This window comes from Micropterus salmoides, unplaced genomic scaffold (genome assembly GCF_014851395.1).
Source record: "Micropterus salmoides isolate LMB-PRFRI ecotype aquatic unplaced genomic scaffold, ASM1485139v1 Ms_hic_scaffold_19, whole genome shotgun sequence".
NCBI lineage: Eukaryota > Metazoa > Chordata > Actinopteri > Centrarchiformes > Centrarchidae > Micropterus > Micropterus salmoides.
Window position 1 is genome coordinate 16055461 of NW_024041039.1, and position 27109 is coordinate 16082569.

At 39.9% G+C, this 27109-nt stretch overlaps 3 protein-coding genes across 4 annotated transcripts; all 3 read right to left on the reverse strand.

The window, feature by feature from the left end:
- Nucleotides 1-602: 602 nt before the first annotated feature.
- Nucleotides 603-2230, reverse strand: atp5if1b (ATP synthase inhibitory factor subunit 1b). Its single transcript, XM_038728987.1, has 3 exons — nucleotides 2073-2230; nucleotides 1283-1395; nucleotides 603-1076 (listed from the first exon to the last, which is right to left on the reverse strand). Exons 1-3 carry the CDS (start codon nucleotides 2139-2141, stop codon nucleotides 935-937), a joined length of 324 nt encoding a protein of 107 aa, XP_038584915.1. The 5' UTR covers nucleotides 2142-2230; the 3' UTR covers nucleotides 603-934.
- A 1067-nt stretch (nucleotides 2231-3297) lies between these two features.
- On the reverse strand, nucleotides 3298-9125 carry zmpste24 (zinc metallopeptidase, STE24 homolog). 2 transcript variants are annotated; one of them, XR_005445624.1, is made up of 10 exons: nucleotides 8680-9125; nucleotides 7928-8074; nucleotides 7465-7668; nucleotides 6641-6793; nucleotides 6332-6473; nucleotides 5968-6134; nucleotides 5146-5250; nucleotides 4864-5007; nucleotides 4445-4751; nucleotides 3298-4398 (listed from the first exon to the last, which is right to left on the reverse strand). XR_005445624.1 is itself a non-coding variant. In XM_038728988.1 (9 exons), the coding sequence occupies exons 1-9, from the start codon at nucleotides 8785-8787 to the stop codon at nucleotides 4527-4529; spliced, it is 1395 nt and encodes a 464-aa protein (XP_038584916.1). In that variant the 5' UTR covers nucleotides 8788-9125; the 3' UTR covers nucleotides 3298-4526. The 2 variants fall into 2 exon arrangements, 1 of the variants encoding a protein (XP_038584916.1); XM_038728988.1 differs by having other exon boundaries at nucleotides 3298-4751.
- Nucleotides 9126-10310: 1185 nt separating this feature from the next.
- On the reverse strand, nucleotides 10311-26905 carry rlf (RLF zinc finger). The gene is given in 9 exon segments (XM_038728989.1): nucleotides 10311-15471; nucleotides 18268-18409; nucleotides 18641-18777; nucleotides 20532-20734; nucleotides 20879-21014; nucleotides 22035-22075; nucleotides 22078-22115; nucleotides 23880-24034; nucleotides 26562-26905. Coding segments are annotated over 9 exon segments (5673 nt in total). The 5' UTR covers nucleotides 26742-26905; the 3' UTR covers nucleotides 10311-10830.
- Nucleotides 26906-27109: the final 204 nt, after the last annotated feature.

The following is a 27109-nucleotide window of genomic DNA, read 5'->3' on the forward strand; positions in this document are numbered from 1 at the left end:
GGTTCAATTCCCTTTCCCTGAGCAAAACACTTAACCCCTAGTAGCTTCGGAGGCGTGCAACCTCGGACATAACAATTGTAAGTCGCTTTGGATAAGAGTGTTAGCTAATAGATGTGTGTACAATAAAATGCAATGTCTGTACTGTGAGATGCCTAAGAAAACACTACAGGGAGACAGGAAGGACAGCTGATCGTTCTGGCAGTGGCACTCCACATGTGACAACACCTGCACAGGACCACACCAGATTTTTACAATTAATTTTGATTTTGACCACCCCCCCTTGTTCAGGGATACATTTTTCCATTTCTGTTTCTTACATGTCTGTGAAACTTTGTTCAGTTCATGTCTTAGTTGTTGAATCTTTTTATGTTCATACAAATTATACAGTTGCTAAAAATAAAAGCAGTCGTTACTGAGAGGATGTTTCTTTTTTTTGCTGAGTATATATATATATATATACACACACACACTCATATGCAACTTATGATAATTCACTCAAGTGAATATGCCAACTATTGTTTATACAATTAATTGATTATTAAAAGAATTGAATTTTCTGTTGATCAATTAATTGTCACTGTACTAAAAGATACATCTACCAATGTCATTTACATTACAAGTTTATTTATACATCACTCAAGATTATAAGCTGATGTTCCCATATGAAGCATTAAAGCTATTTAAGTTTTAACACTTAAGCCATTTGCCTGCAACAGACAGCACACTGACATACTACAAAACAGTGATGAAAAAGTTTTACAACTTGTGTCACAGCATGCCATGGAAACACTAATCATTTTATGAACCGTTTTAATAACTTTCAAGCATTTACAGAATAATCACCCACACATTCATGACTGGCCCGTTGACACGGTCCATTCAGCAATCTGAAGAATTGTTGAGAAAACTGTAACTTTTTTTATGAAGGTTTCACTCAGTCATCGTGCTTCAGCTTCCTGATCTTTCCCTTGTGGCGGTCAATCTCGCGCTGCAGACGTTCAATCTCCATTTTGTGGTGGTCAATTTCCTCCTGGTGATGCTGCTTCAATGCAGCCAGCTGCTCCTGCTCCTTACGCCTTATGTGCAGATGGACAGATATAATGATGGAGGAGCAAAATAAACAGTGGGAAAAGAGAGGGAGGGAACGGACAGTGGACAAAGAGGATTTTAATTAAAACACAATTTGGTGACTTAGAGGTTTGGGGTCCATGATTTAGAAAGATGTAACAGAGCTAACACTCTCAGTCCACATTTGGTTGCTGTAATGGAAAGAAAAGCATACTTGAAGTACATCTCCTCCTCAGCGGCCTGCTTCTTCCCCATGGCTCCACCTGCCTCTCTGATGGACCCTCCACCGCCACCACCTTTACCTGCACCTTTACCGAGCTCACCCAGCTGAGTCGGGCAGGGAAGCAGTCAAAACGAAAATGTTTAGTATACATTTAGAGGTGTTAAGGGCTTTGCTCTGTAGACATGTATCAAAGAGAGAGACTTCAAATTAGCAAAGTTAATTTCGTTCCTGTTTTTTTTTATATTAAGACTGTGATATATTAAGGTAGAGTCAGTTGGACGCAATGAAACTGACCCCTTTCTGAAGGTCAATTTTCAGTTTACTTCACAAAGAGGAAAGAGCTTTTTTTTTTTTTTAACGTGATAGAGGTATTTGGAACAGACCAGAAACTGTCTGAGTGACAACTACACAACCCCAACCTCAGAGGACAAACCAACTCATAGAACTTAATTATTTTCTAAATGAACTGGTTTGGAGGCAACTACTCGTGTATTTTATTTTGACAAAACTTGATTAAAATGAATCCCTGCTCATTTATCCTCGACATTGTTGTGAATCTCTCCCACTGATCAATGCCCTAAAACTTGATTTCTACTAAATTCCTCTAAACTACAATCATGTCACCGTCAGTTTGTTTTACCTGCTTGTCATAAAGGCTTTCAATTAGGCACGACGATTAAGCTAACGTTAACTCATTTAAAATGATTCACACACATGAGAGAGTAACGTTACAAAAAAGTGATCTTCACATCAAGTAGTTTATTTTCAGGAGGTATTTTACCTGGTCGGATGACATTCTCAGCTGTGAAGTGACAAAACTCCTGATGTTAGGCCTTAGAAACCTCGCCATGTTTGACTATCATATGAAAACAACACTGACAGCAACTTGCCCTTGTCCCCCAAAATTACGCCACAGGACAGCGCCATTATTAGTCAGACGGGGGTGACGACACGAGCGTGACGCTGTTGTAATGAGAAACCGAGGTACTTAATACTTCATTTAATGATACATTATTACATGACGCTACCAAATTAGTTTCTATATACGTAACAAGTAATTAAATATAGTGTAAGGAAAAATACCGTGTCCCTTTTTGATAATGGTATGGTCTCAAAAATGGACAGCGTGACTCCGCACGTTTTTTTACGTAGTCGCTGACTGCACGTTAATATCAGACGTTTAAGTTGGAGATTTTACCATGCAAAACCCTTTTATACAGTCACATACATTCAAATTATTGAATCTCTTACAATCTATTAATCTAGTTATACTATTGAAAACATTATGTAACACTTAAAATTTGTTTCATTTATCATTTTACACAGGGTTTCAGTCTCCTTCAGGCAGCACACACAATACATACAAATAGTTCTAATTAGAACAGAATAGAAATATATGTATATTTTTTACAGTTATATACATAATTATACAAAAGGTAGCAATATGATGCAAAAACCAGCATAACAAATTTCCAAGTCATTTATTTATGGAGTTTGAAGTGAATTTATTAATGTTAACAACACCCTGGCTGCTTCTTTTTGTCTGTATTAGTTTAAATAATTGTCGTCACTGACTATTCAATTTTATTTTTTACTATGCATGTTTTTATTAATTGAATTTTTAATAAAATTTCGGGAAAAGCCAGAAAATAAATAAAAACTTTAGATTTTTATAAAATCTTATGCATATGTTGTATATTAAAAAGCTACAATAGATTCATGACAGATCATTTCAGTCTATTGTTGTAAATGAGTCCAAAGGAAACCCTTATAACCCTTGTGTATCTACACAAGTGTTGTGAGTGTTCGATCAATAAAAAGTAGTATGCCATGTTGCAAAATGCTGGCTTGCGTTAAACTAAAACTCATCATGGTGTATTACTGAACACCGTCACTGTCGGCTCTAAATGAAGGACATAGCTGAGCTCTGTCATGCTTGGAAGGACAAACTTACTTTTTACTTTTAATTTGAATATATATATTAGAAAAAAATAAAACAAACCATATGGAATGCTTTGAAGGATTTTATTCAATGCTGCAAACAAAGTATACAGTCCCCTCACTGAACAAACCAAGCACTGGCTTATGTGGTGGAAGGAGCCTTGCAGACCTCCTTCCCCCCTTCCCCAAGTCCCCTATAAATATTTGCTTGCCAGGAAAATCAAGGCTCACTCCGGCCCAAAACCAAGAGAAGAAACTAAGAAACAAAATTTTAAACCACATTCAACATTTTTCACAATTCACACCATACGCCATTACTATAATCATCAAAGTTACATATGTACAGGTAAGGTTGGAATCTAGTCGGCAAGCAAGTGCTTTAGAAAAAGTAAAATAACCCCCCCCCCCCGCCAATGCATGTAAAAAATGAATAACAAGTCCCAACCTAAATTTAAATGAAATCTTCTGCACCGCTTTGTTCATGAGGTGTCCATTATATGAACAAAAACAGAGTTAATTAGAGGCCCTCATGTTTATTCACTGTGACAAAGCATCTAGATAGTTCCTCATGCAAAACTGAGAATTTGAGTTGATGACTACATTAACATTTTTACTCTTGAGCTTGCCTAGAGATACTTCGAAAAGAAACAGTTGCACTTGAAGGACAAATCAAATTCTGGCCTGTGTATCTGCGAAGAGCATTGTCATGAGTATGTATGAAGTTGTCTGTCTGCCCACCAATCATATGTTTTCTTGTTTTTTTTTTTTTTAAATCCACAATAAATAAAACTGTTTAGGTTAACCACTTTATAAACTAAAGCTATAAAAAGACTTATGCCGTTAACAGTTGGATGTCATGTACACATCACAACAGAAACACATAGTCCAGCAAGTAAAAATCTTTTAGGACAAAGTTATAATGAAAATGTACAGAAATTAAATAATTTCAATGACAATAGCTTTTGCTGAACACACATTGCTCAGAAGTATTGCTCTAGGTGAGTGCTTATTAGGTGTCTCTAGAGAAAGAGCGGAGACGTCAATTCAAGTTTCAATTCTTTTTTTCTTTTTTTTTTTTACGCTGGCTTGTGCTGATATGTTTTGGTTTTGTTTAAAACAAAGTTTCAAAGGGAACAAAATAGAAAGTATGGCAAGTTGAGAATTGACTAAAATAAGATAAAAGGCGGGGAGGGGGGGGGGGTTGAAAAAGACCAGGGGTGCGTCACAGGGCCAGGAGCGGTCTGCGAAGGCCCTTTGCAGGAGGCAGCGGTCGCCGCTCCCCCTTCCAGCCCCGTCAGTCCTGCTTGACGTTGCCCAGCGCTCTGAGGCGCTCCAGGAGGGGAGGGTGGGAATAGTGCCACATGGAAAACAACCAGTCAGCCACGGGGAAGCCCAGGTTGTCCTTGTTGAGCTTGATGAGGGCAGAGTAGAGCTCGGAGGCTTTGCCCATGCTGCGTGCAAAGGCATCTGCCTGGAACTCAAACCTGCGACTCAGGACTGTCAGACAGAAGGACAGAAGCTGCAAAGACAAAAACATAAATCTGATTTTTTGAGGACGACTGCAAATAATGACGTTAAATGAGTCAACAGGTCCAAAACTGACTAACAATATTTATCACTCCCACACTCACCTCATTGTACGGGGAGAAGATGAACTGGAAGATAATCATCAAGCCTATTAATGTGGGTTGGCTGTTATCGAAGCCAAAAGCTACAAACAGCTCCTTGCGTCCAATCAGAACAGCAAACAGCGAGAAGCACAAGAAGGAATTCATCTGCAGAAAGAACAGTCAGCAGATGTTAGGCACACACCAACTTACATCTGAATGTCTTTATCTTATTGTGTTACACACAGGCCAACTAGTTCAGCTACAGAGTCAGGAGAACAACTGTTAACGGAGACAATGCGTAACCTGACTGATGACGATATTCTTGACAGTGTGGCCAAGCTTCCAGTGGCCCAGCTCATGACCCAGGACTGCAAGGATCTCTGGGTTGTTGCATCCTTGTTTCTTGTTCTGTGGACGTATTTGTAAGAGAGCAACACAGTTTGATCACACAGAAAGACAAAACAATGGTTTAACATCCAGGTCACAGGGATCCTTAAGCTGGAGTAGGCAACGTTGGAGAAACTAGCTAGAAAAGGTCTCCAAGAGAGTAGTATCCAAACGAAAAACAAATCCCACCCCATTTCGTCAGGCCTCACTCCAAAGCCATTCCCCCAAAACATGTTTAATGCTGGACTGTGACAGCCACAGATGCCTTATTTGTTTTTAATTTTTATGACACAGCATTTGAGTTATTGATTGCTGTCGGGATGTAATGAGAATTTAAACAAATATAACAAAAATCTGAAATAATTTGCCTACCCTAGCCTTACAACAGCCGGTTTGAACATTAATAGGTATGTGTGCTTTTGAGAAAAGACACTTAAGCCTTCTCTGCTCACTCACAACAAGTCGCTTAGGATAGAAATATTGCTAGATGACCAAAAAGGTCCCCCAACCTCTTGGGCTACTTGTACTTTTCCTCAAAGTGAACAGATTATAAAGAGTGTCAAATCTAATGAATTATGCATTTATTTTAGGTTACAGAAGGCACTTATCCTTAAATTGTTGTGAAGTCGGGACATTATATGATTCTTGGATGAGGAAGAACAAAGAGACAATGCATGCTGATGGAACCCTGGTTTCTATCATAGCACTAGGAACGTTTCTGAATACACCCTATGTGACCTTGGGCTTGGCTTTTGAGTCACTGGCTGAATCATCGCTCTCTGGCTGCGGCTCTCCAGACTTGTTGAGAGGCGAGTAGTCTTCCAGCAGAGTGTCAAACAGCACAATGCGCTTGTTCTTGAAGAAACCGTAGAAGTATGCGTTGCTGTGGGACGAGCGCTTGGAACCTGGAAATATGGAAAAACGTTGAAGACAATCAAAGGGCGGTGTCTCAACAACAAACTTGTAGAAATGCTCAACAGATCTTAAAAACGTTTAATATTCATACTGTAATAATGACAAGATGTCACACAAGAAGCTTTGATGATTTAACAAGCATGTGGTTCCACATTTGAGCACCCTGGATTTAACAGATTTACTTTACCTTCAACTACATACACCTTAGTAAGGGGGAAGTTTATACTCTTGGCCATCGACTCAATATCTGTCTTCAGCTCTCCGTCTGGCAAAGGAGTGAACTTGTCAAACAGGGGAGCGATGTAGTCAGCATAGATTGTTACTAGTACCTGGGAACACACAAGAAGAGGAGACGCATCATACTGAATTGTTAGTACCAAACAACTAGGCTAACTACAGAGTTTTACTTCCGAGTTACTTTGTTTCCATATTACATACAGACAGATTTCTACAAGTTCATTTGTTTAACAGCTGGCAGGGAGAATGCAGCACTAACCAGAGAAACAGCCAGGGTAAAGAGCCAGGCATAGATGAAAAAATAGTCTCCACCAATCTTGATGATGTACAGCAGGAGCGAGGTGACGGGCAGCAGGATACACTGGGTCACAACAAACTTCTTTACAGCATCCTTAAGGAAGAAGCCCATCGTCTGACAGGAAGACAAGACACCGATATAAAAAAAGACAATGGCGCATAACAGAAAAAGAGAGGGCGCTGTCAGGATGTGTGCGCGTGTGTGTATGCATGACCAACAGTGACCTGGGTCTTAAACTGATCTTTTAAATATAAAATAGGCAAACTCGACTTCTGATGTGGCTAAAAAAGGTTTTTATTGAAATTTAGTGACAAGCAGTCACAGTGAAAAAATATTTAATGTTTGTATAAATATCTGCTATAAGTCCTGCAGCATTATTTAATCTTTGCTGTCCATCTGCATGTTTCCAATGCAGCTAAACACACTACTTGCATTGCAGTTTTGGATCCCATAAGACGGTTAGTGTGTGACACATCACTTGGGGGTGATAGCGCATAGATAAGATGCTTGCCTTTGGTGTGGGAGACCTGGGTTCAATTCCCACTGTGAGACATCCACCATTATGTCCCTGAGAAAGACACTTAATCCCTAGATGCATAGCAATTTTAAGTCGCTTTGGATAAGAGCGTCAGCTAAATTAATAGATGTTAATTCACACTGGTTGCAATTCATTTTAACAGTCAGGGGATCCAGCTGATAAAAACTGCTGTTCTTCCTGAGGAAGGAAACTACAAACATTTAACTGCTGAAGTTCAGGCCTCCAGAGGTCTATTCGGTGAGTGTACCTGCTGATTGAAGCCGTGCTTCTCCTCAATGACAAATGTGTTGTACAGACTCCAGGGAAGTCCAGTTAAGGCACTGAACAGCGTGGCGAGCATCAGAAACACGAGTGACTGGGTGATCTCGTACTCTGAACTTAACCCAAAGCGAGTTGTCACAGACCCAGCGACACCCCACAGGAGCGGGATACCACCCAGGAGCAGGATCAACTAAAAGGAATTGGGCATAACACAAAACATTTTACATATCAACTTAAATTTGTGGCATAAACACACAATGAAAATTACTACTATTACTATAGTGGAATATTCATGGTAACATAAACAATCTTAAAGTAATACTCTATGCCCACTTGAAGTGACGCAAGTTAAGAACCAGCCTTTTGATACTCACAGCCCACTGTTCACTGATTGTGAATGGGTTTTTTTGTCATGCAATCTATGACTTTTAAATTACTGGCTTTCTTACCGTCCCTTCAGTCTCAGAGTAGAGTCCAGACCAAAAGCTGAAGTTGCTTTTATCCAGCTGATAAAGACGTGACTTCTCAAACGTTTCAGAATCCATGATCTTCCCTAGTTCCTGTGGCACATGTGTCGTCGATCTGTATATGCTCCTCTGTGGAGGGGAAAGATCAGCACAAATATCATGTATACCTGCTTGATCGATAGTATCAGATTTTGTTCATAATCAGATTTATACTCTCACTTTTTCCAAGATCTAGCTCTTAATTCTAACTTTGAAAAACATGCACATCACATACAATCACATGTTTTGAGTTACCTACTTTCTTTGATAGGTTCATTTTTTTTAGGGTTTTTTTTTAACCTCTAAAAATCTAAAAGTTTGGGAATACACCCAATTTAACAAAATTTGCCAAAAATAACCACAAAAAAATCAAACCCCTGCCCCCCTGTCCTTGCAATCTAATTAAACTACATATCGCACTTATTAACACTTTTGCTGGAGGCTGCATTATGTTCTGACACAATATCCTGTTTCTGTGGGAAATATACTAAACCACTCCAAAGAAGCCATTTAATCGTGACTTTACAGAACTTGCTAAGAAGAAACTTCAATTACACGATTCAGAAAATGCAGGGCCTTGTATGTTATTATTATAACATTTATTGTATTAGGAACATACATCTGTCCACTGCATCTCAATACTGATTTAAACTAATTCAAACTTTGCGTCTGATACTGACAAATGATTAACTTACCTGTCTGTAAGAAAGGTATGCCTCCCACAGATACACTGTCCACGAAAATCCCAAAACAGCATAAAATATCAGTTTTTCCACCGGGAGATCAAATACAGATTCAACCATCTTTGCTCAGTTGTTTTGGTGTAACGTTATGTTGTTTGAGCAGCGATGAGTAGCTCGCAGACTAACGGTTAAACGTTTCCTAGCCTGACTGGTAGTTTCAGGCTAGCAGCTAACTTAGCTTCAGCTCTGAACACACACAGACAACGCTTTCAAGCTGACTTGAGGGAAACCTGTTCCGCTTTAGATCGACAGACACCGACTAAAAATATTAACTCGGAAATGTCTGCATCCAGTTTGCATTTCTGAGTCAAGGCTTTTACAGTTAATATCATTCCATTCATGCGAGATGCGAGTCTGACGATGACGTGTGGCAACAAATTCTACCCCTACGGAAACCACTGCTATAACTTGGTTCCGCAGCCTTTTCATTTTACACATGAAAAGGAACTCACTGAAGGAACTCACTGAAATCAAACACAGTTTTAGGTCTTAATAGTAACATACTCCAATGCGCAGATATCCCAACTAATGTTTGTCTTAACCTAAACGTTTGAATGTTGTATCCATCGCTAAATCGTCCGCAAATTAAACGGAAGTCTGGTCAAATAAATTAACCAAGAGTGGTGTTTAGTTCCTAAAATCGCATTCAGGTTCGAACGGCAGACTGCTTTTAACAGAAAGCAGTCAGACAAACTGTTAGTCAAACATGGGACCTGTGCAAAAAGTTATGTCTTAATGTAAAGTTTTATATATATATATATATATATATATATATATATATATATATATATATGAAACTAGGTCTCCATGTCTATCAATTTCCATTTTATCACTGCAATTGATGAAATCAATAATATAACTACAGATGGCCAGATTAAGATGTTTGATGGCTCCCAGGTCAAAAATTAGCTGCTAGGACCTTACTAATCCCCTATTCTTCATACTCTGGGTGCAGTGGGTTGAGTGCCTGTATGCTGCAATATTGCATGGCTCCAGGTTTTGTGGTACTTAAATTCAACACTTAAATAATGTGCACTACCTAGTCATAATAGCAGATAAAATAATCAAGGTATTAAAACAGTGATTTACCTGAAGGCCTTTTATCATGTCAGTTGATATTGTTCTTGTAGTTCTGCATATTCCGCCCACAAAATTATAATTCATCAAATTTCCACCAAGTGCCACAAAGTATATGTGGTCTAGGCCTCCAGGCAGTTGCCCACTTTGCCCGGTTGGTAATCCAACTTTGCCTAGCAAATTAACAAAACCCCTACAGTGAAAAGCTTATTTTTTGGATACAAGACAATACATTTAACTGTAAAAGTCATCTGTACATCTGTGATAGTAAACTAATAACAGTAATGATCATCACTTGAAAAAATTAGAAAACCCAAGAATCTTTATTTTACACACAGCCAATTTCTTATAATAGTACCTCATTGTGTACCATTAAGCTTTAATGCCATATTTCAGGCAGCAGAATTACATCATGAGTTAGGTGGATTTTCAATTTAGCGAACAGCTCTTTTGCTGCCACTTCACTGTGATTTGTACAGAACTTTTGGAAAGAAAGGGGCTTTTTATTCATTTCCACATTTATTTTTATTAGAAAGTGTTACATACATGTCTGCCAACTTCTGTCCACTGCACCCCAACACTGATTTAATATAAATTGAGGTGAAAAATAACCAAACATATTCCCCAAGCACTTGATAGTAAGGAAATGTTTCCCAGTCACATTTTCACACAACTGAAAGGCCTTGCAATACGCTACTGACCATTTCTAACAATTTGAAAATCTGTACAGTTATCTTAGAGAACTACAGTATATACACTTGTGATCATGAGTTAGCATGTGTTATCTGAATGCTTTAATAACAGACGTCTAAAAAAAAAAAAAAAAAAAACCCACTTGGATTTCATGTGCACTGCTTAAGCTTGACTTAACGCTAATTTCTTTAGTTTTTAGTTAGACTTAAAAAAACAAAGCTCAAACAAAAAAAAACAACACTAGCATTTTGAGAGAAATAAAAATACTGGTACGCAGCTTGTGAAAATACAAAGTAATTTGCCATAGCTATGTTAAAAAGGTCCTCAGTTAAACTAACTTCCAAGAAGCAGTTTGCTGTTGTTGGTGTCTGATGGAAAGAGGTCAGGCAGGGTGGCGGTACACACAGGTCTCCCCAGGACCACCACAGGTCTGAGGTACTGAAGCTGCTTAATAGCCAGGTCCCCACACCCCGCCAGGGCTTTGTCCAAGATGGATTTCAAGTTTTGGACTGATGTGAAGTCTCCAGTTATAGCGTGAGGCTTCAGCAGTGGGGAATGAGTGCGTCTGCTGCGCGTGTGAGAGATTCCCAGCTGGTTGTTCTCTTTCACAGAACAACTGCGTCTGAAAGCGTCTCGCCGTTTCGCCGGCGCCGCGCTTTTGTCTTTCGGGGTCGTCTCTTGTATGAACCTCAGGAATGAGGACTCAAAGCCAATAGGCTTATATGCAGCGATGTCAAAAGGGCGTGGAGAAGGGCTACGAGGCTGAGTGTCTATCAAGTTTGAAGGCTGTTCAGACAGTTCGTTTTTCCGTTTTAATGGCTGGCGAACAGGAGGAGTGGGCAACGTGGCTGGCCCGTTCAACAGTTTACCGCCATCCTTTGAGCTCGACGTGTCTTGGAAGCCCTCCTCAGTAGTAAAGCGCAGTGAGCACGGAGGAGAGAGGTCAACAGTGACAGTGCGAAGAAGAGGTTTGATTTTATCCAAGCTTAATCTCTCCTCGGGTTTCTGACTGTTCTGTGTTGCTGCAGCAGAGTCTTCAGCGTGCCCACCGGTGCTCGGTTCACCGTACAGCACCTCATCTGCACCGACAAGGACGCCATTTCTCTCAACAGGTGGTGGCTCCTCCTCTTCTTCCTCAGAGAATCCCAGTGGATCATGATTATCCTCATCCTGTGTCTCTGCCTTGACAGAGTGTAAGCTCATGGGGGCAGGCTGCCCCCCTGTGTTTTCTGGCTCTGCCTGATACTCCATCTTGCGAACTCCGTTAGGGGCACACGCTCCTGCAACTGTTGGCCTGGCTGACTTCCTCTGAATCAGTTCCTCTAGCTGCTCTGCATTGAAAACAAGCTTATCGTCATTCTTTACAAGATCGTCTCGACGCATACGGTGAACCTTCAGGTAGTGACGGTGCAAGCTCCCCATGTACGTCACGACAGAATCACAGTCCTGAACCATGCATGGATAGGCCACACGCAAACAGCGGTCTTGGCACATCTGTAGTGCTTCTTCATGAGATCTGAAGACAAAACGATCGTAAGAATTTCTTCTCCCTTTTTTTTCACCTGAAACTTTCTTCTCCACAACACCCTCCTGTTCACCCATCTCCTCCGAAGGGGCAGCCACTTCAGGCTCAGGACCCGAGGTCTCAGCCTGCGTGGTGGTAGAAACCGGTTCCTCTTTCTGAGGAGTCTGTGGTGTGACAATAAGCTTCTTTTGGCATCCAGTAACTGACTTTTTGTGAGTGCTCTGTAGACGTACCACCAGTGAATCGTAGTACTCAAAGTGACTATAAAGCGTATGTTTTTTGAGTGCATCATCATGGCTAAACACTCTTGTACAGCCTTCGTACTTGCACCTTATTAGCTCTGGTGGCTGCGAGTGATAATCACGAGTGTGACGCACTAGGCTGCTTTTAAGGTGATAGGAAGCACTACAATTAGCAAAGTGACATTTGTACTGGGGCTGAGGTTCATCAGAGTTTGGAAGAGGCCTTTTCTTGGCAGGCTCTTTTCTGACTTCTGGACTGTGATGCGCATCAAAATCTTTCTCCAACAGGAGCTGAGAGCGATTGTAATGATGTACCAACTGCAGGTGGCGCACAAGGCCTCCCTGCGTGGAAAAAGCGGCATCACAGTTTTTTGCTACACAATGGAAGGGTTTACTGAATTTATCCAGTATATAGCAGAGATTACTTTTTGCTACCAAACGTCTCGTAGTTCTGACCTGTTGCGTGGTCCTATCCTCACTTTCTCCCTTCTGCTCACTGTCTTCCTCTCTACTCTCTGCTTCATCTTCTCCTTCCTCTTCAGATGGAGACTGATTGTCTAAATTTTGTCCATTTTCACTCATCACTGTTGAGTTTTTTTTCTCGTGTTGTCGTTGCAACTTGGGCATCTGTTTCTTCCTCATTGCTAGACCGTGGTTTGTCAAATGCTGGGATTTGTGCTTTGAAAGGTCTTTTTTGCCCTCATACCGTACAGATGCACAGCTAATTTTGTCCACCAAAGAATCACTCAAGTTATGTATATGAACATAGTGGGCCTTTAACACATGTTTTTGTCTGTGACTCTTGGAACAAAGATGGCACACATATGGCTTAAAAGACGTTGTTTTCAAAGAAGTCAGCCTTTTGGCCTGTTCAACAGTACGGCCATGTTTGGTGTTGTAGTGTCGCATTAAGCTGTAACTCTGAGCAGTCCTGAAGCCGCAACCTTTCATCTCACAGGTATATGGCTTAGCAGTGGCTAAAGATTCACCGCCTTCTTCGTCAGCCTCTGATGCTTGTTCAGTTTTGACTTGTACCGTTTCATCAGGCAGATGTGGAGGTCTCTTCTGAAGCAATACAACAGGAGGCTTTGCCATGATTGCCTGATGAAGAGATATTTGTGATGCATTAGACTCTGGGCTGGACTGTGGGGGCTCATCTGGCACACTGTGAGGTGAAGAAGAATTCAGGTCCAGTTTACTGAGCCCAATAAGAATTTCTTTCAGGGCATCATTTTTTCTTTGAAGGCTTGAAGAGTTTGTTTCATTGTTTTTGGAATGTGTGGACGTTTTTCTTTCTCTGCCAGCCTCCATGTGTTGAAGTGGAGTCGAGAGCTCATTTTTCCCCCTTTCGTCACTGTTTGGCTCAGCTTCAGTCTTTATCCCTTTGGACTTGGAGCCCTGATCTTTGTCATGTTTGTGTTCTTTGTTCTCCAGTTTAAGGTGCTCTGGGTGGGCACACTTCAGATGTCTCTGGACATCTCTGGCTCTGGAGAAAGTCATGCCACACTTCTCGAAACCACAGGTGAACTTACTTCCATCAAAGCACACAGCCACCAGGGTCATTGTTGCTTTGGGTTCCTTGCTGTCAGATGCTTGCGAAGAGGCGGCACACATTTCTGAGGAAGAGTTCAGGACATCTCCATTTACTATCTTTTCTGCATCATCAACTGATTTATTAATGTGGGGTGTTGCTTCAGTCACAGTCTTAAAAAGTTTCCGCTTTGCCTTCCTCTGGGCCTCAAAGTCGTCTTCAGAGAAGGTGATGTTGTGTGTGGATAGATGCTTTATGAATTCCTTTTTGGACAAATAGTATTTTCTACATTCAGCGCTGGAGCATGTAAATGCTGCGTCTCTGAAATGCTGTGCTTCATGGTGATAGATTTGTCCCAAGTCGGAGTAAGTGACGTAACAGCCTTTGAGCTCACACTGGTAGCTGAGATGATAGCCATGGGTCTGTTTGTGTGTGACAAGTTCATTGGAAGTACTAAACTGAGCACCGCAACCTATAACCACACACATGTAAGGCTGATCACCATAGTGAATTCTTCGATGTTTGCGGTGATGGTAAGCGGAGACAAAATGGCGTCTACAAAATACACACTTCTCCCGCTTGTCTCTCATCTGATGAAAATATTTCACATTCTCATCGCCTCTGTGCTCAGACTTTAAATGGACATATAAGTACTTGGAATGTTTAAAGGTCCGAAGACACCCGGTTCCTGGACACAGATACTCGTCCCGGTTCTGCAGGTTGAAGTGTTGCTCAATGTAATCGAATGTTACATGCTCATCGTCGTCCACATGCTTGTCTTTCACAGTTTTGGCTTGTTGCACGATGTGGTCCAGCACATCTGGATCGTGTGTGGATTTGTAATACAGCATTAAGGAAGGGTCAATGGTGATTTCACCTGGTTCAATATCGTCCTCCTCATCCATCCGTTTCTGCAAATCCTCTTTCTTGACATTATTTTTGTCAAGTGTCTCACTGTGAATATGTTGCTTCATGTGAGGAACGAGTTCCTTTCTGCTCTTAAACCTTTCCAAGCACACAGGGCAGGGGTGGCGCTTGTCTTCTGCGTGTCTTTTGGAGTGGTGAACTATTTGGGTGTCAGTGACCGACCTCTTACAAATCCGACAGCAGAACTTGTGTTTCTTTGTCTGCGGTTCTCCTTGGACATCTGGTAGGTTAGAAGACTGCCTTTTCTCCTGCTGCTCAACATCAACACTTCCATTTATCCTCGGTTCAGATTCTACTTTAACTGTGATTCCCTGCAGCTCTTGTTGTTTTCCCTTCTCTTGTTTATCTACCGCCTCCTCCTCTTCCCCGTCTGACTCCGGCATCAACCCTAGAAGGGAGACGCAGTGATACTTGAGAGTTTTCCAGTCCCAGAATTCGGGATCAAAAGGCCAGTATGCTTTCAGTGCTAGCAGCAACTCGCAGCGTAGCGAGTTGGGAATAACCTCATTTTCCTGGTCATGCTTTTGATCTGGACGTAAGTAAAGCTCTTCGAGGCACCTAAAGACCTCCTGGCTGGGGCCAAGCAGGAACTCTGTGAGTAGACAGGCACGCAACACTTCAAGATCTTCTGGAAGAAGGCAGGACACCATCTTACAGACGGAGATCCTCGTTTCTGAGTCATTCTGCTTTGGAAGTTGAAGGGCTTTGACACAAAGTTCTACTGAGGCAGGTACCCCCACTTCCACTGCCTGAAAAGAGAGTGATATATTATTAGCATTAGACAATGACACAAAAAACACATTTGTTTCAAATAATCATAGGTCAATTTTAGAAATCACATTCATCACATTCTAAAAAGTAAATGGTAAAATGTTACTACAATTCAAAATGCTTGGGACCTAGAGTGGTAAATTTGTCGGATTAAAGAGTATCCCCACACTTGATATTGGAAGGAGAAAAGTAGTTGTGCTGTAGCACTCTATGGGGTGAAAGGTACAGTATAAGTCTCTTGTAGGGATGAAACGATTACCGGTAAACCATGTTAAAATTCCCGACGGTTATTATTACTGTACACATTTTAATTACCATGATAACCGGGTACGGTTAACCGCACTGTTATAATCTCACGGCAAACACTGTCCAGCGTCTCCCAGAAGCAGGCGCACATGCGCAGAATGCAATGTCTGTTTGTTTGAGTCAATGACAACACGGCGGAAGACAATGCTGCAGAGATTTTTCAGTCACTCTGAAGTCCGGTTGTATTTTAGTTTTTATGAGAGCGCTGAGGGAAACTTGATTGAAGAACGCAGGGTGAGTTAACTTTTAGCTTTGTTTGTCTCTCCGACTTGCCAACAGCGTGTAAACTGAAGCTCTCAGCAACTGAACAACGTGTTGCTGCTCTTGTAAATACGCAACACGTTGTTCTGTTGCTGTGTGCGTCGGCAGAGTCTAGTCGTCCACTGGACATGAGAACACGCTACGCAGTTTAGGCAACCAACCAGCATATTTAGAAACGCTACAGACTCCTCTGTATTTATGTCAGTTTTTGGGCTCATTACAGTTACCATCACTGTCTGTCATGTAATTGTCCACGGGGTCATTGTATTACCTATATAATATAAAATCTTGATAATGTACACTGATGATTTTCATGTTTACAAAACGTATTTGCTATTTTATTTTTTATGCAAACAAAATGGCAACTGTATTTGTAGTTTTCAATATAAAACTTGTATAAATGGTTTCAGTGTGTGTATCAGTACATTTTAATCTTTTTCTGCACATTTTTACAATACCGTGTTAATACTGATAACCGTGATAATTTTGGTCACTATAATCGTGATATGGAATTTTCATACCGTTTCATCCCTAGTCTCTTGAACCTCATCCAACACATCCAACATCACAGCATGGTGTGGTAGGTGGTGGAGAGGTACTTCTGACCACACCCAGCTGTGCAGTGTGGTATTAAAGCACCACGCTACATCACAGCTACACAGGTTGTGGAAAAAGCCTACTGTCACCACTAGATGGCAAGGCAAGGCCGATGAGTTCAGTCAGAACCAAGTTAGTGTTGCATTGCCCTGATGGATTTGAAATCCACTGTTTTCCACCAGAAAACAAAGTTGCTTGTTTGTCGTCTTGCGACCAGACCTGACAAAGCACAAATTGAGACTTTTTTACAAATCAGCATCATGATGTACACTACACAAAATTATAAACACTCACAAAAGGCCTATTTCTCTCAAATATTGTTCACTAATCTTACACAAGATTTCAAAGGAGAAGTGCTCACTAACACAGATAGACAGATTTGTGAATATTTGAGAGAAACAGGCCTTTTGTGTATATAGAGAAAGTCTTATATCTTTGAGTTCAGCTCATGATGAATGGGGGCAAAAACAAAAGTGTTTATAATTTTGTTCAGTGTAGTTATTTTGGCAGCCATTTTAACAGCTTATTGCAATTAAAATCACATAAAGTTGTGAGTTCTTATTGTTAATTATTTCTGTTACTCTAGCAAAAAAACAAATGGACTGAGAGGAAAAGATTTGCTTCATGTTTGGTGTGACAGCATATGTACATGGAACTACTAGGTTGGTTGAAAAAGAGGTCTTGTGTAACGAAGCACAAACTTGAATCCAGTATGAAAACTGACAGTATGGCTTAGGGAGGACACGGTAACCAGTTTAATGATAAACCACCATAAAATTTAAATTATCATCAAAACCACGGTTGATTTCTGTGCTTTGAAAAACTTACAGTAAATATAATCAAAGTTAGCAACAGTTTCCAAGATGCAGGTGCAGCATGCAAATTGGGTTTGTTTTGCATGAACGAAAACACAGCTAAAAAGCAGTGACAGCACTCCAGAGATGTTTTAGCTGAGTCCTCAGGGTACTAAGTCTACTAAGTGTGGTCGTAATTTTGTTTTTTATAAGAGTGCTGAGGGAACCTTGAACAAAACAAACAAAAAAAAAAAATCGCTGCAAAAGGGACAATACTTCATCTTCATCAACCCCCCAACACTTTATGACTAATGTAAGGAAAGTTAACTTCAGCCCAACGCATGATGTGGAGGAAAATCTCATGGTTTGTCTGTGTGACTTGCGAATAGCCTGTAAACTGAAGCTCTCAGTGTCACCTACTCTTGTAAAACCACTCATTTGTATTTTTGTAAATTTTGCATGGGGTCACTGCATTTACTACTTTAGAACAGCTTTAATGTTAATGCACATTTGCTGTGCATGTGTTTTCATATGTTTACAGGTATTGGCTGTAAAATTATTACTATAATTTTTATGCAAAAAAAAAAAAAATGAATAGTGCTGCTATTGCTATGCATTCGGTGAAATGATTTCAGTGTATGAATCAGGGTTTGCTTTTTTTTGTTTGTTTATTTTTTTACATTTCAGCACATTTTACTAACCAAAATAAGTTTACCAAAGTTTTACCACAATAATACTGACAACAGTTCTAATTTTTGTAGCAAATAATATGGAAGTTTTACAGCGTTTCATCTTTAGTATTGCTTTTGGACTCACCTCTGTCTGAATGACACGGACCAGGTAAAGCAAATGGTAGACTGTTTTGGCAATGGCACCTAGCTGAAGGCATCGTTCCAGAAGAGACATCAACGAGGGGTCGATCCTCTTCTGAAGCTTACTCCACAACAGAGTCAAGTCCCTATGAAAAAGAAAAAAAAAAACAAAAAACTAGTCCATTTAATAAAGTCATTTTCTCCAAAATAAACTCACACTCGACTGACTCTCTGATGATAGCAATAACAAAGAAGTCTTTTTTTTTTTTTTTTTTTTTGAAGAGAGATCTTTTGACATCCAGGCTGATTTTCAACTTACATTTGACTGTAGTCATAAATACATAATGTATAGTACATGCAGTCCCCCAAACACTCACCAGGAGCAGTAAAGGCTCTGCTGCTGGAGCTGCTGTGTCAGGAAAGTTGTGCACAAGATGAAGGCTGTGTTCTCCTCCCCCTCTGTCTCCAAATTACATGTGATCTCCAGCACATCCTTACAGTCGAGTCTGGATATCTGGTTCAGGTAGTAAATACAAAGTTGACTGCTTAGAAAACAACATGACAGACAGCACAACTTCAGGCATTATTTACTTCTAAATCTGGAAATCCAAGGGTAATACCAGACATATTTCAGTCCTCTAGCCTCTCACACCCAGTGAGCAATTATGCTGAAGTTAACACATTAATTAGTAATGCACCAATTTGATGCGACAGGTCGGTATCTGTGGCACATTTTGTCTACAATCTCTGTCATACAATCATGCACCACTGCCAACATAAGGTGGCAAAATATAGTACAGATGACAATAATGTCAATTATTTAGCAAAATTTTTCAGGATTCTTCATATCAAGAAAAACAAGGCAGTATTCAAACAAGAATCAAGGTCTTATTTATGGTGCATGCCAATGATTTCTAAAATGAGTAAAATGATGAACAAGTGTTTAGGGGGCTTGGGAAGCAGAGCTCATCAAAGTATATCAACATTAAAACAAACAATGTAGTGAAGTAATAAAATCGATACAAATTGACATAACACAAATTAAACATAAGATTTAACTCTTTGTGAAACACTTCTATTTAATTACTCGCACATAAAAAAGGCTTTAAATGTTCAAGTTTTTCTAGGGTCGTCACTTTGACTGCCTGAACTTTGTCTCTCTCCCTTCCACCCTCAGGCCTAAACAAAAAACAAACAGGATGTGTGAGCACGGCAGAGGACAGATGAAATGGAAAGATCCAAGATCCTTCCTGGGAGGGGTGGGCTGGGCCACACAACCAGCACACATAAGATCTGAACAATTATTGCACATTTCACCTGTTAGTACAATAGCCTCACTTTACTGGGATAACAATGTCAACATACAGCTCGGGTGTGTGATGCTTTAATAGCTCTGAAAGCATGACCATTTAAAACTAGACATACAAGGTTTTCAACTGACAGCATACCAACAAATGGTGAGGAAGGCAGGACCAAACAATGAGGAAATGTCAGAGTCTAAGGAGTACCCGTGAATGCACTCCATCCAACAAACTATCTGTAGTGTAATAAAAAGCTCAGAAAAGCCAGTGGTGGAAAGATATTACAGATACCAGAACTATTCAGTGCCTCAATCTAAAGACATGGTGCCTTTCAAACTGTTGAAAAAGATGGATTTAAATCAATGGGGAAAATAAAAAAAGATTTCACAGTATTTTATTGAATCCCTGAAGGCTGAGGTGTTCAAACCAAATTCCAGAAAGCCCAATTAGCATGTGAATGTGGGGCTCTATTTTTGGAGACGGTGCAGATAAACTTTATAAATAGATAACTTTTTTTCATATTAATTATAAAAAGGTTTGACTTGTAGACATGTCCACATTTTTATTCACAACTTTAATAATATAAATATTGTATTACCAGGAAGGACAAAACTGCTGTTCCTGTGTGTGTGTGTGTGTGTGTGTGTGTGCGCATTAGAGTCAGTCTGTGTGAGTGAATACTGACAACAGAGGCCATTTCATCTGGAGACCACACTCTGCTGTGACCAAGCAACCCAACCTGCCACAACCATATGCCTCATCAGACAGCAACAGAAGATGGACGTTTCGACCATTTAGCCATTACCTTTTTGACCTAGATCGTAACATATAGTAGGTTTTACAGCTGAGTTTTTTTTTTTAATAAAAGGAGTACCTGTGAGAACTATCGCTGTTACGTAACATTAAATCACAGTTGACAAAAGGTGTAGTACAATCACTATTCACAAAAACAAAAGTGTTGAGATACCTCCATGATGGCTTCTTCATTGGGCAGCAGGTGACAAAGCAGGGAGACATACGTCTGACGGAAAGTAGCTTGATTGGAGATGAAGCTGCATTCAGTACAAGCTTTGGCCAGCACCACTGCCTTGGCCACCTCGCCCATCTTCTCCAGGTGCTTCACACGCATTTCCATGAAGCCCTCGCCCTCCAAGCTGATGTAGGCATCAACTAGCGACAGAAATCCAAGAAAATCTGATTGGCAAACCAGCACGACAAGGCCAATGTGACAATAAGCGCTAAAGAGGTAAAGCATGTGTTGTCATGTCCACACGAAATAACCTAGGTAAGTTAACAAAGTAACTAGACTCCAACCTTCTTCTGGGTTGGTAGGCTGGCCGGTGAGGAGAGAAGCAAGGACAGGGTTGCTCCACGCTCCTCCCTCTCCTGTGATCTGGAGTAAAGCTTGGAGGTCTGTGCTGCCATACTGTAACAAGCTGTCATGGGCAATCTGCAATAAATACACAAAACATATTATATCAAAATCCAATAAAAATTGTATTTGTTCAGCTCCTTAAAAATTTGATTACAAATATCCATAAATTAATTAATTATGCCATATTTTCCCTTCCTTTCACTACTGTCATATGATAATGCCATGAAATAATACTTAACTAACTTTAATCTGTTGGCCCACTTTAACAATTTATCTACTCTACACAAAAGAAAACATTTGATTTGGTGAACACCACTGTTCATTTCTGAAAATAAAACTTGATCACAGCTCATCTCAAGTTGCCCAATTTTTAAATGATCTTTGCTTTGTCGTCAACTCCTGCTGACAGACACTTTACATTTTCTTATTTGATCATATCAAACCATGTAATTCTTGTGAAGAATCAAGACACATGTCAGAGTGACTTAGCTGGGAACAATCTGACAGCAAAGAAAACACAGTACTTTTTTAAAAGCAAGTATATAAGACTGTATGCAACTGCAGTATGGTAATGACTTCTCATGAATCTTCATGGGAACTCAGTTCTGTTCAGCTTGGCCATACTGAACCGATGTTACACGGTGTACTGCAAACCCTTCAGTACAAATTTGGCACACCAAGACATGAAGTCTGCAGTGACATTAGCCACCCCATGAGACTAAAACGCTCATTACCTACAAACAAAATTGTTGGATGGATTAAATTTTTTATTCTAATTTTGCAAATCTTAGATCCATAAATCCTTAGAGATTAAGACTATATACAGTTGAGGTACACAACTGACAAGCAATTTAGACTCAACATGGGGCAAACAGAAACAAAACACTGCTATCTACACCAGCTTGGGGCATTTTCCCCCCCCTCAGGCTTCACTAACTTCCCATCAAAAGTGTAGGCACAAATAATCCAGTTCCCTAAATTCTCTCTCTTTCTCTCCCACACAAACACCAGAATGGCATTGTTGACTTAAGTCACCACCACTTTATTTTTCTCTACGGTTTCAATCTGCAACCCATGGGAAACAAGGTCCTCTACCTGAACAGAGTGGTGGAACTGAACCCAGGCTTCATACGGATTTCATTCTCAGGCACTGACAGCAACAGTTCAAAACAGCTCCTGCAAGAAAGGAAAACAAGACTACAATGATTTCTGTAAGTTATGATGATTCTGGACAGTTCTATTCTTGACAAAAAAAGAAAACAGAGGCTCTTCAAGTATGAAGTCTGGACATATTGATCTCATACTACATTTCTGATGATATAACAAAGAATTCTCAATCTCTGCATTAATGTTTTAGAAGAGTCAGCTTTACATCTCCATATATTAAAACATGTCAAAAACTCATTTGAAAATAAACTGAACAGAGGTGACATGTTTTTGAGCCTATACCACATATACTTTTTACATCCGCCAGAAGTTAAATTTAACTATTACAAGGTAACTATTAAAAGTCATGTCAGATTTTTTTTATTCATCTGAAAACACCAGTTCCCCTCGCAGGAACATTTGCAAACTGAAGCAGAGTGACTGGAGCTGTAGTGTGTGAGCTTAGCAATTAACTGAAAGACATTACAAATCTCTAACTGACCTAATTTAAGTCATGTCTATAAATTCGTTCAGACAGGATTTCATTTGCAGCATGAACCATTTATTGCATCTGAAAGTACAACAAGAATCACATCTAATCCTAAAGTGACAACCAATCACTGTCTGTCAGCCTGTGCTTATACGTGGGTTAATTCATAACAGAGTTAGTTGAGTTGGAATTTTTACTGCTGATAAAAACATTACGGCTTTGAGAGGATACACAAAGCAAGTTGCTCCATGAACTGTAACACATCCATGTCATATTTGCCAAGTGCTAAGCCAAAAAAGAAAAAGAAAAGCAAGGACAGAAAATCACACACTTGACCGGGGTTATTACACAAGTGTTTGCATGTGGGTTTTACATTTTGGGTCACAACATACTTTAAAGTGTAGCCATACTTCTGTTAATCCCATCAATTTATAAAATAACTTATTTTGCTATGTGCAAGAGATGTGAAACAGACTATTTTTTACCATGACTTTCTATTTCAGCAAACAAATGCCTACAAGTGTCCTTGACCACTAAATTTATTAAATACATTTTACTCAAGAGTCATAATACAGTATTTTTTTATGTCTAAGTGCAAATAATTAAAATGTGCCTCATTTTAAAGAGTGGAGATCTCGCCCAGCCCTCGTGAGTTCTGTCTGACCAAGAAAACCATCTTAAATGAAAAATAAATGACAAGTACCCACTATCTTCTAATGAACAATGCAACATCACACCAGTATGGTAATATTCTCACAAAGCCAAAGACATTTTGTATTTTAGTTTTCTGATAGGATTCAAGCTTGGAAAACAACCAGGGGTAGTAACCACCAGTAACTGAGCACAACCTGATACGAACAAAATACCAGCAAACTACAGGTAGGGGTTTAGAGCACGCTCGCGGTCTGTCAGAAACTAAATTTGGTGGATAGTTTGAGAGGCACCTGACATTTCCAGAAGAGCCACCCTGTTTTGGAACATTGAAAATCAGGCGAAAAGACAAATGACAACCCTGCTGGCTGTGCATTCATCCAGTAAGGTACGTGAAGGGTGCAAAATACTGATCACTGAGTGAAGAAAAGAATTGTCAATCATCAAAACTGTGCAGCCTACATGAAATGAAGCAAATGCCTCAGGAAAATAAAAAATTATAGGCTTGTATTGCCAAGCTATTAATAAAAGGATTTAATAAAAAATTTAAGAAGTTTTAAATCCATATAATGACCAATAAAAGTAAGCATGTACACAACACACATTTGTGCTTGAATCCAAAAGTATATTTTCATTGGATTTCCAGTACTCACAAAGCTAGTCTCTTCAAAACAAGGGCCACCCTGTCGGACTCTGCAGTGAGGTGGGAACGGGCCGCAGCAAAACAGTTTATGGAAAGACAGTAGACCTCCAGAAGAGGCAGACCATGCTCCATGGAGTTCCTGCTCCCAGCATAGTGCATCAGTGCCTATAAACACACACAAACAAAAAAATTTAAATAATGAAGAAAAACACTTCACAATAGTGATCAGAAGGGGAGATATCAGATGAGAGACAGGTGTCTGGATAAAGAGGGGGTTTCCACCCGAGGGAGAGATCAGTCTATACCGGATTGATCCCAGCTGACACTGTCTGGTGTGAGATGCTCCTGATTGGGTCTGAGGGGACTTGACTGTACAGCATAAGACAACGAACGTTAAATAAGGAGCAGTAAACACGCACTAAAAAAATAAAACACTCCAGGAGGGACACATGTACTAAGACTTATTTTCACCTTTTCATACTTTTACTTTTAATATTTTACAGTTAAGAGGATGTTTTTACCAAAATGTTTTTGTAATGAATGCAAACTTAATTCCATTCTTTAATTTAACCAAATTCAAATGTAAAAATGTATTTTTCTGAATTATACCAAAATGATTTTCACTGATGACAAGACATAATACAGAGATAAGATAAAACTTTATTATCCATTTCTGGAAACTCGTCTTTGGCTTCACCAGGTTCATTAAAAACACATACGACGAATTCATTTGAACACAGAAAACAATAAGAGCTTCAAGTAGACCAGTTATCAAAATACAGATAAAAAAAATAAAAAAAACGTATGAATTTATCAAAGCAAGTGCGCGAGGGATAAAATAATTTTTAAAAAGGTTTTTTATTTATCTCCTTAAATATGATTTACATTTAACAGAGAGCACAATATTGTTTTCAGGGAATGCTGTCTTAACTGCCAACTGTCCCCAGGTACAGAGGGGTCAACATCAGTGTGTCTAAACCACTGTGACACCGGTATGTAGCTACACATTAAATCATCGTCACTATCAGCATCCCAGGAGTCCCATTTGCCAGACAGCAAAGACCTTGCAGGCTGGTGCTTGTGTGTACAGAGGCGCTAAATTAATTCCCTTCAGTCTAAATATACGGTAACCTCTCAAAGGGAGCCAAGAATAAGGTCGCAACCCTGGGAGACCTATATCAGTGTACTAATTACGTCCAGACTACTTCCGACTTGAACAGAAAATAAATGCAACACAATTTGTTTCTGTTTACTATCAACCCAAAATTCAGTAAGTTACAACCTATGTGTACATTCAATGATGTAATGCTGCAATAATTCCTCCTCTCCATACTAGCTGTAAAGAGGAGCCTTTCTAGAATGACTGTAAAGAAAAAAAAAAAAAATCAAACTGTTGTTCTCTGTGCAAAAATGTACATGAGGCCTTCGCAGTCTGAGTTAGACAAAGCAAATGGGCATCTTCCAAGGTTACAGACTTTTTTAGTACAAAACTCGCTCATTGTGTTACTATCCCTCCACTGCAGTTCAACCATAAAATGCTGTCCAGCAAAACACAAAGCTGGAATTATGCACTAAAAAGACTAACTTTTGATTAGCGTGGAAAAGAAGATACAATTACAGAGATCACTAACTCTTTCAATGAAAATTTTGGTATTCAAGTACTGCTTTAAAAGACAAACTATCAAAAACACTTTTCCTGTAGCTATTCTCTTAAGACAGAACAACTGTTTGAGTGAGCTGGATAATGATTTACTCTCTTCTACAACACTCAACTCTAACTGGTAATGAAGTTTCACTGGAAGCTCTTCTCTGATTGAACATGTACTTTGGCTTAAACATTGAAAATGAAAGTGACAGCTGTTGTTGGGAGTAGTTAAATAGTTTACCATAAAAAGTGGAAACCAGGGTAGTTCCCCATTTTGATTCCCTTATACGAATACTTGTTTTTAAAATTAACTATACAAATCCATAAGGTAATGCACATAAGAATACATCTCTTATGCATGTTGATGAGAAAAAATACATCATGGCAGATCCACAACACTGACAGTCCACTCAAACATACAAACAAGTGCTCAGCTGCACAGAATTTGAAACTATACAACCAAAGAACATAAAATTTGATAGGTAACAGACAAGCGCAACTACTGAAAATTTACCGAAATGCCATGTCGCAGTAATAGCTACGCCCCAACTAGCTACAAAATGTGATTAAACCAAACATACCCCGATTCTGCCCCGCCCCAAACACATGCAATTATGCATAATGTGCAAACTATAGCAATGCCATGCGCATGCAAATATCCTTCAGGTTTCCTCTTTTCCCGTTTGCTTTGAAATAAGATGCAGCTAAACGATTTATTATATCAATGAAAGTAAGGAGAGTTTAACGTACTGTATCAACTTGAATCAGGCAACGTTATCACTCATCTGCCAACGTAACTACATTATTATTGGGCCAATTGTAGTAAATTGTTTTAGTGTAAAATTATATGCACACGTGAATGTGTCCAAAAATACGCACTGTGCAGTCGTTCCTTGGCGATACACGAACCTAAAATTGGCCAGGTGGCTAGCGGGCCAACAGCAGCAGCCGTCGCAGATTAGCTAGCTTGCAGGCTGCGAGAAAAACAATCCTGAGTGAGCTAACGTTAAGCTAACAGTTAGCTTCGATGTTGCATGTACACATTACCTGACAGAAGTTGTCGCAGTACTCCGTGGAAGATGCTATGGATAAGTCTTGTTGCCTGAGCACGTCTTCGAAGGCTCTTAGTGTGGCCAGCAGGGTTTCCATTGCAACCAGAGTGTCCTCGGCCGTGTCCAGGGCCCGGTCGCTCCATTCGTGCTCCGGTTCGACATTATTCTCCGCCATCTTCGCTCTCCGCCACGGCGCGTATGCAGTGCAGTCTGACGCCGCCTTCAAGTGCTGTCGGAATATTAAAATGTGTCAGTTGAACTACACCTTAACCATAGCCTGTATGGCATAAGGGGGCAACTTGTATAAATGTGACGTTAAGTTTGTTGGTATTGTATTTGGATGTTGCCGTCGTTGTTGTTGTTACTTGCAATTAGTTTTATAAACCTTTTTTCAACCCTTGGTCGGTATATGCTTTTCTTTTTCCTGCCTTCTTCCTGTCCTGCTGTTTCATCATGGAGTCTATAAAGATACATATATAACGATACAGCTTACGACAATAGTAAATACACTTCTCTTACAGGTTTCATTTTGTTATTGCCATA